This window comes from Mastomys coucha, unplaced genomic scaffold (assembly GCF_008632895.1).
Source record: "Mastomys coucha isolate ucsf_1 unplaced genomic scaffold, UCSF_Mcou_1 pScaffold3, whole genome shotgun sequence".
Taxonomy (NCBI): domain Eukaryota; kingdom Metazoa; phylum Chordata; class Mammalia; order Rodentia; family Muridae; genus Mastomys; species Mastomys coucha.
Genome location: NW_022196909.1, coordinates 65,761,078 through 65,776,599, shown reverse-complemented (window position 1 = coordinate 65,776,599; position 15,522 = coordinate 65,761,078). Strand labels below are relative to the sequence as shown.

Sequence of the window (15,522 nt, the reverse complement as noted above, 5' to 3'; positions counted from 1 at the left end):
CCGTGTTCTAGGTAGTAGTGATGCGCTGTGTCTCCGTGTTCTAGGTAGTAGTGATGCGCTGTGTCTCCATGTTCTAGGTAGTAGTAATGTGCTATGTCTCCTTGTTCTAGGTAGCCGTAATGTGCTGTGTCTCTGTTCTCTATGTACTAGTAATATACTCTGTCTAAATGCTCTAGGTAGTAGTAATCCACGCTGTCTCCATGCTTTGAGTAGTAGTAAGATACGGTGTGCCTATGCTCTAGATAGTAGTAGTATACTCTAGCTCTATGCTCTAGGTAGTAGTAACACACTCTGTCTCTATGCTCTAGAATTGATAGTAATGTCCTGCTATTCCGTACTCTAGGTAGTCGTCCTCCTCTCCATTCTCTTAATTTTTTTTTTTTACTTTGTGATTTCAAAACCAAGAGGTCACTTTTTTCGCAACTAATTTATCTTTATTCAAAGATTAATACTCATGTTTTAGTCCCATGTATAAGAATTTTCATCTGCTCCCTTCTTCCTCAGAAGACCAGTACCCTATAGGAGAAGCTCTAAACCTCCCTGCCCCATCTAGAATTTGTGCAATGTGAATTTGAACACAGACCTTTCTATTAGGTTTGTGAGGTTTTTATCCCCTCCTCCCATTCTATACAATCTCCTTCCTATAAACCCTCTTCTTTCAGTCTTATTCCTGCCTTCAGTCTTTATCACTTCCCTAATAAAAAATGTGATTTTTTTTTAACCTGTACTATGTAACTGAGTTTTGGTGGTTTTGTTTTGTTTTGTTTTGCTTGTTTGTTTGTTTGTTTGTTTTTAACTTTCTAAGTAGATCATATTTTTCATCTTTTTTAAAAATTTATTTCCTTTATTTTTTTACACTCCATATTTTGTTTCCCACACCTCGTCCACCCTCCAACTTTTCCACATTCCACACCTCCTCCACACGCACCCTGTTTCCACGTGAATGTCCCCAACCCCGACTCTATCTCCAGTCCAGGTTAGGTGCATCATCTCTAAATGAACACAGACCCGGAAGTCCTCTACTTTATGTGTTTTGGGGGCTTCATCTGAGCTGGTGTATGCTGACTGTTTGGTGGTCCAGTGTTTGAGAGATCTCAGGCATCCAGATTAATTGAGACTGCTGGTCCTCCTACAGGATTGCCCTTATCCTCAGCTTCTTTCAGCCTTCCCTAATTCAGCCACAGGGGTCAGCTAGTTCTGTCCATTGGTTGGGTACAAATATCTGCATCTGACTCTTTCAGCTGCTTGTTGGGTCTTTCGGAGGGCAGTCATGATAGGTCCCTTTTTGTGAGCACTCCATAGCCTCAGTAATAGTGTCAGGCCTTGGGACCTCCTCTTCAGCTGGATCTTCTTTTCCTTAGGTTTCTCTCTATTTCCAACCCTGTAATTCTTTCAGACAGGAATAATTTTGGGTCAGAGTTGTGACTGTGAGATGGCAACTCCATCCCTCACTTGATTTTCTGTTTTCCTGTTGGAGGTGGGCTCTATATGTTCCCTCTCCCTACTGTTGGGCATTTCATCTAAGGTCCCTCCCTTTGCTGTCACTTGAGCTTTGACAAAGACATCAAAAACATACAATAGAAAAAAAGAAATCATCAATAAATGGTGATGGTCTAACTAAGATGTCTGTATGTAGAAGAATGAAATTAGACCCATATTTGTCACCTTGTACAAAGCTCAACTCCTAGTGGATCAAGAACCTTAACATAAAACCTTAACATAAAACACTAAATCTGATAGAAGAGAAAGTGGAGGCCACAGGGCTCCATACCCAAATAATGCCTGAGTGGAGGGAACCTCGCAGGAGTGTGGACAGACATGTGCATGTAGGACCAACACAGCTGCTCAGAGGAAACACCCACCCCCGTCGGAACCCTGAGGACATTGCAAGTAGGGGCTGCCTAGGGCAGGAGTCTTCTAGTCTCCTTCAGTTCCCAGAGCTGATTCTGTGCCACAGATCTACATACACAAATACCGCCAGGAAAAAGCTGGTCACCCAGGAGTGCCTACACACCTGCAAGCACAGGTAAGACCACCACTTCTCTTCAAATTCCGGGCCCAAGGGGGACCCTCACAGAGCCATCAGGACACAGGAACCAAGGATCAGCTAGGGACAGGATCCTTCTGATCTCTGTCTGCACCCCAGAGCTGACCCTGTACTACAGCTCTCCATACCCAAATTCCTCCTGGAGAGAACTGGTTTCCCAGGAGTACTGAAACACAGGCATGCAGTAGGGACAAGCCAAAGTCACCAGAGATAAGCAGAAAGCAAAAAGCAGGTGCAAAAACATAAGCAAAGGAAACCAAGTCTACTTGGCATAATCAGAACCCAGTTCTCCCAACACAGTGAACCCCAACACACCAGAAAAGCAAGATTCTTGATTTAAAAATCACATTCTGAAATGATAGAAGAATTTAAGAACAAAAATAACTCCCCTAAAGAAAACACAGGTAAACAGGTAGAAAACCTTAAAGAGGAAACACAAAAATCCCTTAACAAATTACAGGAAAACACAACAAAACAGGTGAAGGAAATGAGCAAAACCATCCAGGATCTAAAAATGGAATAGAAACAATAAAGAAATCACAAAGGGAGACAACACTGGAGATAGAAAACCTAGGAAAGAGACCAGGAATCATAGATGAAAGCATCACCAACAGAATATAAGAGATAGAAGGGAGAATCTCAGGTGCAGAAGACACCATAGAATCATTGACAAAACAAAGAAAATGCAAAAAGCTCCTGACCCAAAACATCCAGAAAATCCAGAACACAATGTGAAGACCAAACTTAAGGATAACAGGTATAGAAGAGAGTGAATATTCCCAACTTAAAGGGTCAGTTAACATCTTCAACAAAACTATAGAAGAAAACTTCCCTAACCTAAAGAAAGAGATGCCCATGAACATACAAGAAGCCTACAGAACTCCAAATATATTGGACCAATAAAGAAATTCCCCCTGTCCCATAATAATCACAACACCAAATGCACTAAATGAAGAAAGAATATTAAAAGCAGTAGAGGAAAAAGTTCAACTAACATATAAAGGCAGACCTATCAAAATTACACCAGGCTTATTACCAGAGTCTATGATCAGCATTTTGTTGCATACAGGAAACACACATCTGTGTCAAAGACAAACACTACCTCAGAGTAAAGGGATGGAAAACAATTTTCCAAGCAAATGGTCCCAAGAATGGGAGCAGCCATTCTAATATCTGATGAAATCAACTATTAACCAAAGGTCATCAAAAATGATAAGGAAGAACACTTGTTACTCATCAAAGGAAAAATCTACCAAGAAGAACTCTCAATTCTGAACATCTATGCTCCAAATTCAAGGGTACCCACATTCATTAAAAAAAAAAAAACTTTACTAAAGCTCAAAGCATACATTACACCTCACAAAATAATTGTGGAGGACTTCAACACCCCACTCTCATCAATAGACAGATCATGGAAACACAAACTAAACAGAGACAGTGAAACTAACAAAAGTTTTGGACCAAATGGATTTAAAAGATAACTATAGAACATTTCATCCTCAATCAAAAGAATATGCCTTCTCAGCACCTCATGGTACCTTCTCCAAAACTGACTATATAATCTGTCACAAATCAAACCTCAACGGATATACGAAAATTGAAATAATCTCATGCCTCCTATCAGATCACTACAGATTAAGGCTGGTCTTCAATAGCAACAAAAACAACAGAAAGCCCTCATGTACATGGAAGCTGAACAACACTCTACTCAATGATAACTTGGTCAAAGAAGAAATAAAGATATTAAAGTCTTTTTATAATTCAAATAAATGATCTAAACAGTCCCATATCCCCTAAAGAAATATTCTCCCAACCAAAAAATACGTAGTTCCAGGTGGGTTTAATGTACAGTACTATCAGACCTTTAAAGTAGACATAATACTTGTAAAACTATTCCACAAAATAGAAACAGTAGGAACTCTACCCAACTTGTTCTATGAAGCCATAATTACTCTGATACCTTAACCACACAAAGACCTAACAAGGAAAGAGAACTTCAGGCCAATTTCCCTTATGAATATTGATGCAAATATACTCAATAAAATTCTTGCAAACCGAATCCAAGTACACATGAAAACCATTATCCTTCATGATCAAGTAGGCTTCATCTAAGGGATGAAGGGATGGTTCAATATATGGAAATCCATCAATGTAACCCACTATATAAACAAACTCAAAGGAAAAAAACCATATGATCATTTCATTAGATGCTGAGAAAGCATTTGACAAAATCCAACACCCCTTCATGATAGTCTTAGAAAGATCAGGAATTCAAGGCCCATACCTAAACACAGTAAAAGCAATATACAGCAAACCAGTAGCCAACTTCAAACTAAATGAGAAAGAAGCTCGAAGCAATCACACTAAAATCAGGGACTAAACAAGGCAGCCATCTCTCTCCCTACCTATTCAATATAGTACTTGAAGTCCTAGCCAGAGCAATTAGACAACACGAGGAGATCAAAAGGCTACGAACTGGAAAGGAAGAAGTCAAAATATCACTACTTGCAGATTAAGATAGAATACTTAAGCGACCCAAAAAATTCCACCAGAGAACTCGTAAACCTTTTAAACCACTTCAGCAAAGTGGCTATATACAAAATTAACTCAAACAAATAAGTGGCCTTCCTCTACTCAAAGGGTAAACAGGCTGAGAAAGAAATTAGGGAAACAACACCTTTTACAATAGTCACAAATAATATAAAATACCTTGGTGTGACTCTTAACAAAGCAAGTGAAAGATCTGTATAACAAGAACTTCAAGTCTCCGAAGAAAGAAATCAAAGAATATCTTAGAAGATGGAAAGATCTCCCATGCTCACAGATTGGCAGGATTAATATAGTAAAAATGGCCATCTTCCTGAAAGCAATCTATAGATTCAGTGCAATCTTCATCAAAATTCCAACTTCATTCTTCATAGAGTTAGAAAGAGCAATTTGCTAATTCATCTGGAATAACAAAAAACCTAGGATAGCAAAAACTATTCTCAACAATAAAAGAACTTCTAGTGGAATCACCATCCCTGACCTTTAACTGTACTACAGAGCAATTGTGGTAAAAACTGCAAGGTATTGGTACAGTGAAAGGCAGGTAAATCAATGGAACAGAATTGAAGACCAAGAAATGAACCCACACACCTATGGTCACTTGCTCTTTGGCAAAGGAGCTAAATCCATCCAGTGGGAAAAAGCACAGCATTTTCAACAAATAGTGTTGGTTCAAGTGGAGGTCAGTATGTTGAAGAATGCAAATCGATCCATTCCTATCTCCTTGTATGAAGCTCAAGTCCAAGTGGATCAAGGACCTTCACATAAAACCAGATACACTGAAACTAATAGAAAAGAAAGTGGGAAAGAGCCTGGAACACATGGGCACAGGGGAAAATTGCCTGAACAGAACATCAATACTTATGCTCTAAGACCAAGAATTGATGCTGGGAGGTGGTGGCACACGCCTTTAATCCCAGCAATTGGGAGGCAGAGGCAGGCAGATTTCTGAGTTCAAGGCCAGCCTGGTCTACAGAGTGAGTACCAGGACAGCCAGGGCTACACAGAAAAACCCTGTCTCGAAAAACCAAAAACCAAAACCAAAACAAAACAAAACAAAAGAGTTGATAAATGGGACCTCATAAAATTGCAAAGCTTTTGTAAGGCAAAGAACACTGTTAATAGGATAATATGGCGAACAACAAATTGTGAAAAGATCTTTAGCATCCGTAGATTCGATAGAGGGCTAATATCTAATAATAGACAAAAAACTCACGAAATTAGACTTCAGAGAACCAAACAATGCTATTAAAAATTGGGTACAGAGCTAAACAAAGAATTCTCAACTGAGGAATTCTGAATGGCTGAGAAGTACCTAAAGAAATGTTCAGTATCCTTAGATATCAGCGAAATGCAAATAAAAACAACCCTGAGCAGATGCTGGAGAGATTGTGGAGAAAGAGGAACACTCCTTCATTGCTGGTGGGATTGCCAGCTGGTACAACCACTCTGGAAATCAGTTTGATGGTTCCTCAGAAAATTGGATATATTACTACCTGAGGACCTAGCAATACCACTCCTGGTCATATACTCAGAAAATTTTCCAACATGTAATAAGGACACTTGCTCCACTATGTTCATAGCAGCCTTATTTATAATAGCCAGAAGCTGGAATGAACCCAGATAGATGTCCCTCAACAGAGGAATGAAAAATGTGACACATTTACACAAAGGAGTACTAGCTATTAAAAACAATGAATTTATGAGATTCATACGGAAATGGATGGATCTGGAGAATATCATCCTGAGTGAGGTAACCAAATCACAAGGAACACACATAGTATGCACTCACTGATAAGTGGATAGTAGCTCAGAAGCTCGGAATACCCAAGGTACAATTCACAGACCACCTGATGTTCAAGAAGAAGGAAGACCAAAGTATGGTTATTTTGGTCCTTCTTGTAAGCAGGAACAAAATGCCCATGGGAGGAGTTACAAAGACAAAGTGTAGAACAGAGACTGCTCCACCTGGGATCTATCCCATATACAGTCACCAAACCCAGACACTATTGTGGATACCAGCAAGTGTTGCTGATAGGAGCCTGATATAGCAGACATCTGAGTGTCTTTACCAGTGCCTGACAAATACAGAGGTAGAGGCTCACAGCCATCCATTGGACTGAGCACAGGGTCCCCAGTGGAGGAACTAGAGAACGTACCCAAGGAACTAAAGGGGTTTGCAATCCCATAAGAGGAACAACAATATGAAAGAACCAGTACTCCCAGATCTCCCTGGGTATAAACCACCAACCAAAGAGTACATATGGAGGGACCCATGGCTTAATCCACATATGTAGCAGAGGATTGCCTTGTTGATCATCAATGGGAGAAGAGGCCCTTGATCCTGTGAAAGCTCTATGCCCCAGTGTATGGGAATGCCAGGGTCAGGAAGGGAGAGTTGATGGGTTGGTTAGCAAGGGGAGAGTTGATGAGGTGGGGGTTTTCTGATGGGGAAACTGGGATAACATTTGAAATGTAAATAAAAGATTAACTAATAAAAAATAATATTACTGTATAACAAAAGAAAATATGAATGATCTTGAACTCATTTTCACAGGGGGAAATTTCCTAAACGGAAATCCAATGGCTCATGCTCTAGGATCATGAATTGATACATGCAACCATGCAACCTCATGAAACTAGAAAGCTTATGTAAGGCAAAGGACATAGACAAATTTTCAACTTACAGATTGGGGAAAAAAAAATCTTCACTCACCCCATATCCGATAGAGGGCTAATTTCCAAACTATATAAATAACTCAAGAAGTTAATGACCAAAAAACCTCAAACAACCAAAAATGGTGTATACAACTAAACCAAGAATTCACACCTGAGGAATCTTGAATGGCTTAGAAGTTCCTAAAGAAATGTTCAATGTCCTTAGTGATCAGAGAAATGCAAATCAAAAAGATCCTGAGATTCCACCTTACACCAATCAGAATGGCTAAGATGAAAACCTTAGATGACAACACGTGTTGGCAAAGATGTGAAGAAAGAGGACTGCTACTCCATTGCTGATGGGATTGAAATCTGGTACAAAACTCTGGAAATCAATCTGGAGGTTTCTCAGAAAATTGGAAATAGATCTACATAAAGACCCAACTATACCATTCTTGGGAATATACTCAAAAGATGCTCCACCAAGCCACAGGGGCACATGTTCCACTATGTTCATAGAGGCCTTGTTTGTGATAGCCAGAAGCTGGAAACACCTTATATGTCCCCCGACAGAAAAATGTATACCAAAAATGTTTATTTACCCAATGGAATACTACTCAGCTATTAAGAACGAGGACATCCTGAGTTTTGCAGGCAAATTGATGGAACTAGAAAATATCATCCTGAGTGAGGTAACTCAGACCCAAAAGTATATTCATGATCTGTACTCAATAATAAGTGGGTATTAGCCACCTCACACACACACACACAAAGTACACAATATCCAAGATACAGTCCATAGAACTCAAAAGGTCAACAAGCTGAGGTGCCCAAGTTAGGACACCTCAGTCCTACTTGGGAGAAAGAAAGCAAAAAAAAAAAAGTGAGGATGGAGGTTCCGACGTGAAGTGGGAAGTGGAGCACGGCGGAACCTGGTCTGGTATTGTGTGAGGGAAAAGAACTGAAGCCCTGAGGGCCAGCAGAAAGAATGGAAACAGACAACCTTGGGAGAGGTTGGGGGGACCCTCTCGAATGCACCAGAGACCTGGGAGGTTACTGAATTTTAAATTCAGTATACTTTTTCCACACTTTCCCCACTTTTTCTTCTGTACCAAAGCTCCCATCTGCCATCAGTTCACTCATCTCCTTTCTCTTCAACTTTCCAATGGCCTCCTTTGATCCACTGAGTGCTTTGTTTGCCTTCTGACCCTCTGACTTAGTTGCCTTTCACACTAATGATCATGGTCATCTTCCTCACAAATTATCGCTTAAACCTTGTGTGACTGATTCCAGCTGACACTTGTAGCTGACAGTTGCTTCCAGCTGACGGGCCTCCATACCTTACATTGTGCCTGGGCATTGCTGGGTTCCCTATGTGCTCTTAGTTGTATATCATTACATCCTAGGGAACTGAACACTCTTTGGACAGAATGTCTGCCTTTTTCTATCTCACAGTGTACCAGAGCACCTTGTAGAATGTTTTGTACAGACATTTGCTTATGACTTGCTAACTTATGTTCTATTTCATTGCACAGTTTAAGCAGATGAAACAAACAATGTTATAATGTGTGGATGAAATCCTTATACAAAGGCAAATAGTGACAATGATTATCTTTAAAAGTTAGTTACTTATATAAACAGTCATAGTCTTATTTTCAGAAAACCAAATGAAGTGCCTGGATGTCGTGGCATACAACTGTATCATAGTACTCAGGTAATGGAGGCGGGAGGACTACCATGTTCACACAAGATTAGGCTATTTAATGAGACTAGACTCTTTGTCTGATAGAAACAGACAAACCCCACAGGCAGGCTAAAAGCAAACCAGTTTCCCACCCCCAAATAGGTTGGCTGTATTATTTATTTCTCACACCATTGTAATTTCTACACAAAATCATTGAAGTACATGAAAGAAATTGAAATTTTTAGTGGTTGAAGGATGGCATGTGCCTGAGGGATTTAGTGATTTTTCTTTTCTTTTATCACCCCTTTTTAATCCTATCCATAACACAAGCTGCATAGAACAGAGCAACAGTGAAATGTTCTGCAGACCTTGAAATAAAATATTTTAGAGATGAGAATCTGAGAATATTTGTGGAGTTAGGTTAAATACATGTATTTTTTTTGTTTGTTTCAGGTTTCCTGAAATGCAGTTTTTCCAACAAGAAAATGTGAGAAAAATTCTTACAGATGTTCTGTTCTGTTATGCTAGAGAAAACGAGCAGCTGCTTTATAAACAGGTAATAAAATGCCTTCCAGGTGATACCCACTGATGGCAAACCCTTAGAGGTTAAGAGATGATAGGACTGTATAGCAACCTTTGTTGTGTCCAGACTGATGTTACAGTGTTAAGTAACCGAAGTAGTGCTGTCATCTGCAGGGAGCAAAGAGCATGCACAGTGAGGTCCAGGCCGCCCACCCATCTCCACCCACCTTCCCGGTCATAGGCAATCCTTCTCCCGACAAGCGTTCAGTCTTCCCTGTGAACGTGTGGAGTTTATCTATATGTAGCATCTTTGCAGCTAGGTTACTCATAAAACGTTTTAAAGACATGTGTAAATATTGTTGTTAAGTCAGCATTTGTTACTTGTCTTGTGACAAGCAATCTAATCTGGTGTTCAATCCCTCTAAATGCCTGTAGCAGAAGGACCTTCTGCAGTTTTAAAGTTTATACATAGATTTTTTTTTTTTTGGACCTCTGACTTTTGATTCATTTCATTAATAAACAAATATTTTAATTTTTGAAATGTAAATCATTTAACATATAAATGCATATAAAATTCATATTTAAGTTTATTATGTTGCACTAAAAATTTACATAGTGGGGTAGTTTATTTTAACAAGAATATATAAAATGCAAATTCAAACTAAATTTAAGACAATCAAAAGTTAAATCTAGTTGATGACTACTAAATTCTAGCCTAATGAAACAGAAAATAACTATGGAAAAGACAGTATTCAACAGTTAATAAATTTTACAAAGGTCTTAAGCCAGATGATGTTTGTCTTCAGTTCTATGTTTGATGCTATGGTATATATATCTTTTGTTTTTAAGTTCCAACAACCAAACCCAGAGCTTCTTACAAGCTAGATGTTTACATCCATTGAGACACACCCAGCTTAATGCCAAATGTCCATATTACACCCTATCAATAGCTGTTTGGAATGGAAATATATATCTAATTCAAATGTCTGCAGATAAATTTGATAATAAGTTATAGAAACTGTATTAAGAAACACTATAAATGTTTTGAAGTACTAAAGCAACAGCGGAACAAATAGGAAAATAATAGCATGTTTTTCAATAGGAAAAGCTTAAATACATATGTCTCCTTTCGAAATTAATGTATGATCTAAGTAATAATCTGAGGTATCAATCTCATTCAAACTTTTCATAGTCATTTCACATTTACGACCTGGGAGACTAGCACTGGGGTGGAGTGCCCCAGACTACAGCACTCACCTTTGGGTCTTTGTAGTGTTCCGTTATCTCCATGTCTGTGTTTGCGTGATATGCTGTTCCTTTTATTTACTATAACTCCATAGTACAGCTTGAAATCTAAAACAGTAACTTGGCTTACATTGCTTTTGCTCAAATTATTTTGCCTATCTAAGGTCTTCTATACTTTTATATGAATTTTATGATTTTAATTTCTATTTATATAAATAACAACATGGGCATTTTGATAAAGATTACACTGAATGTATAAATTACTTTTGGAAGGAAAGTCACTTTTACATTAGGAATTCCACCAGTTTATGACCATAGGTAGTAGGTCTCTCCAGCTTCTAGTGTCTTCTTCAATTCTCTTTAGAAAAAGGCAAAACTATAACAAGGAAGTCTTTAATAATGAAAACAAGCCCCAGCACAGAGAAAAATATCAATATGACATCACCATCCATCATTTAATGTATGTGGACCAGTATATATGTATGAAAGCCTAGATAGGAATATGGACAGTTACATTAGATAAGTTAAAGCAAGCCTATCAATTACTGAATATAAAATTACTGAACTCTTCTACGTGGGTCTCACTTTAAAAGACTTCATTACCCCTTCTACATGTTAAATTCCATAGAAGTCTTTTTCTTACAAAGAAATAATACCTTTCTGTAGAAGGACTGAATATTTAACCGTATCAAATTTAAAGGAAAAAAGCCTTCAGTTTCATCACAAGCTGTTAAAGCTATTATTTTGTACTAGGTGACACCCCGTTTAACATCGACCATATTGTTAATAGTTATGGGATTTTATTGAATTAATGAGACTGTTATCATGTAGGAGAATGTCTTGCTGAGTTAATTGAAATTGCAGAGATTATATAAATGGTATTAATGAACTTTGACTGCCTGATGTCGCTACTTTAATAAAGACTGCTTGGTGGGCTAAATGAACACAGGCAGATAAAAGAACAGGTTCAATTTTGTGAGCCTACAGGCTGTTGAAGAGAGCTTTGTTACCTTTGCATTCACAGGCATGGGTTTGGAGTACAGAGACTACTAAAGAGTATGCAGGGCAAAAGGCTTTAACAGAGCAGAAAGGCTGTGATGGGGTTGGGGATATCATAGTACCCATTTAAGCATGCTGTGTTTCCTCAAATTTATAGCAAGTTGAATCGTGATTATACTTGGTAGATGTTTCTCTTTTAAAGTTGTGTATATACTTGCCATTTTCTCTTACTTTGTTTATCTGATTTTGTTTTTGATTTTCCTATTGAAGCCAGGCCCTTCTATGTGTCAAAAATTCTTACCATTGAGCAGTGTCCTTCAACTTGTAATTATTAAGCATGTTTTACTAATCTAAAATTGAGGGCAAACCTAATAATGTTTCCTGGCTAGTGAGATGCCTCAGAAGTTCACAGCATTCACAGCTCTTGCAGGAGACCTCAGTTACTAGCATCCACGTGGATATTAAGAACTGTTTATACCTCCCAGTTCCATGAGATCTGGTGGCTTTTGTGGATACTGCACTTGATGAACAAACTTACATGCAGGCAGAACACTCACATGCATACAATAAAACTTAGTAATTTCTCCTTCCCAGGTATTTAAGAAACTCACTGTGGGTTTTATAGAACTAAACAGTTAGAGAGGTCGCTCAACTCCTAAGAGTACTGGCTGTTCTCCCAGAGAACCTGGACCTAGGTACAGTTCCCACAGTTACCATAGTAGCTCACAGCCATCTACGAATCCCATTCCTTCAGGCTTCCATGGGAAGCAGGCACACACTAGGTTCACAACTATGCATACAAACAAAACACTTATATGCATAAAATAATACAATTTTTTACTGATAAGTGGATATTAGTCCAGAAGCTCTGAATAGCCAAGATACAATCCACAAACCACAAGAAACTCAAAAAGAAGGAAGACCAAAATGTGAATGCTTCGATCCTGCTTAGAAGGGGGAACAAAATACCCATGGAAGGAGTTGCAGAGACAAAGTTTGGAGCAGAGACTAAAGGAAGGACAATACAGAGGCTGCTCCACCTGGGAATCCTTCCCATATTCATTCACCAAACCCAGACACTATTGTGGATGCCAGCAAGTGCTGGCTGACAGGACCCTGATATAGCTGTCTCCTGAGAGATTCTGCCAGTGCCCGACTAATACAGAAGCAGAGGCTCACAGCCATCCATTGGACTGAGTACAGGGTCCCCGATGAAGGAGCTAGAGAAAGGACCCAAGGAGCTGAAGGGTTTGGAGCCCCTTGGTATGAACAACAATATGAACTAACTAGTGCCACGGACTGAGGTTTCTTATGGGGTCCCTTGTACCGCAGGATGATGGGTTCTGGCCAGGTGTGCATGGGATTCGGCTGGTGACAAACAAACTCAACACAAGTAGTGTAGGATCTGAGTGTATTTTTCAAATATGGAGTCAGGTCTATATAGTCGATACAAAAGGGTTTGAAAGAATCATGTGGTACAATGGTCAAGATACATCAAAGCAAGGTTCAGGTACTTCGCCCTTCCTTAGGAACACAAAGAGTCAGCAGCAAAGTATATCCATGTCAATTGGCAGGAACTAAGCAGTGATTACAATCTGAAAGAAAGCTAGCTCTGACTAAGGTCACCTTGGCCTAGAAGCCAAGTGCAGATAGTTCCTATTCAGTTTGTTGTTTTGGTTACAGACTGGGTCAGCCTAAGTAAGTTCCTCAACTATGCTAATTTTCTGGGCTAGCAGAGGTTAGCCCCAGGGAACACTTGTTAAGCAAGTTCCTAGGAGTGATTCAGCTGCAAATCTAATATGGCCTGCCTTTTGTTGACTAAGAATGAGGATTCCACCTGACATACCCCTGGGATCAGTCTCTCATTCTGTAAGCTTTAATGCCCTACCCCTTCATAATCACCCCCCCAACAATGCCAGAGGCAATTAGTTCTGGGTGGGTAACACTCCTTACAGAATTCCAGGCCAGGGTTTGGCTAGGACATTGGAACATTGGTAAGGTCAGAGAGTAATGTCCGATTTTCTTTTTCTAGCTGTAAATAAATCATATCTTGGTGGGCATCTAGCACACGAGTACGAGGACATATCTGGGCTTCCTCTGAGTTAGGGGTGCCAGGCAACAGTGCAGGGGCAGGAGACTGCCTTTCCTTGAAGTTTTCGCCTCAAATACTGCTGCCATGCAGTCTTCGTGGCAATCTAGTACCCTCAGAGCTCCCAGGGACTAAATGACCAACCAAAGTGTACATATGGTGGGACTCATGGCTCCAGCAGCATATGTATCAGAGGATGGACTAGTCGGTCATCAATGGGAGGAGAAGCCCTTGGTCCTATAAAGGTTCTATGCCCCAGTGAAGGAGAAAGCCAGGACCAGGAAGCAGGAGAGGGTGGATTTGTAAGCAGGTGGGGTAGGGGAGGGAACAGGGTTTTGTTTTTTGCTTTGTTTTTTTCCCCTTTTTCTTTTTGGAGGGGAAACCAGGAAAGGAGATATCAATTGAAATGTAAGTAAAGAAAATATCTAATAAAAAATAACAAAAATATTGTCTTATACCTTTATTGATTTATGATTTACTAATACTGTTTTAAGTGTCATGGCTCAACTTTCTTTTTTTTTATGAAAGTTTATTGATTATTTTGGATGTACATATTCACAAATGTAGTACATATTGATAGGGTATTTTTTGTCATATTCTTTAAAATTTATAAAATAACAATAAAAATGAGTATTATAAAAGTTGTTTGATATAAAACAACAATCAGTTTAACAGTCTTATGTAGATGCTCGTTTACAGCAATAGTGAAAATACATTTTTCTCAATATAAATTTTAAATAACTCCAAACTTATTAACGGTATACTTCAAAACAATACATCACTACTAGTATTTTCTTAAATGAACATGAATATATAAAGTCTTTTTGTTTGTTTTGTATTTAGTAGAGTTTAAAATCTTGGCTCTTACTGTGGTACAAGCCCAAAATAAGAACAATTTTTAGACATTGGGTTTCATTGTAATAAGGCTGTACTTCAATGACCCTCACATCACCAAAGGATTTTACCTCCATCATAGCTAAGCTGAAAGTTGATAGTTCTGCTGCACCAAGAAATGAATTGTAGGCTCAATTTTTTGATACAGATTTCCTGCTATGGTCAAAACTATTTGACTTGAGTGAGTGACTTTATTCTCTGCCCACAGAGAACAGGTTACATTCATTTAAGAAATGGTGTGTGTATTAAGATGGTCTATCCATAAAGTCATTCACCAATGGTTTCAATGAACAATGGTTCTGCTTGGAGTGTGGCACAGACATTAGGTGAGGGTAAGAATTTGGTTCATTAGCTGTGATAATTTGGAAAAGCATTCATCTCAGAGAAAGAGTAACTTATAAAGTCCTCTTCTTCAAATTGATACAAGAGTTACAGACGTCAAACAAAGCATTCAGTCTCAATCTTTATTGTTCTCTTACAAGCAACGTCCCTAGTTAATTGTCTATGTTTCTTTTGGGTATATAAATACTTGTAAAATATATAAGCTGTTCTGAAAACCATAGTATATTGTAAAAACATGAAATAAACAATACTATTAATAGAGAGGCTGAGATAGGGGAAGCAAGATTTCAAGACCCTTATGTTGTACACAGCAAGACACTGTCACAAACAAACAAGCTGACAGTGTATATAGATTCTACAATGTTGGACCTATTTCTCCAATTACCTAATTAGAGTGATCATTGGATGACAATCATCAAATTTCCACTTCCTCATATTATTGGATTTCAATCGATTAGGATATGTTGGTAATATTAATTTTCAAATTAATATATT

At 38.7% G+C, this 15,522-nt stretch overlaps 1 protein-coding gene across 7 annotated transcripts in view; it reads left to right on the top strand.

Moving 5' to 3' along the window:
• Tbc1d5 (TBC1 domain family member 5) overlaps nucleotides 1-15,522 on the top strand; it is a 518,011-nt gene that overhangs the window by 301,410 nt on the left and 201,079 nt on the right. For all 7 annotated transcript variants that reach the window (XM_031348347.1, XM_031348346.1, XM_031348344.1 and 4 more), the window contains one exon: nucleotides 9,390-9,492. In XM_031348347.1, coding sequence (XP_031204207.1) covers nucleotides 9,390-9,492 — 103 coding nt within the window. The remainder of the gene's footprint in view (nucleotides 1-9,389; nucleotides 9,493-15,522) is intronic.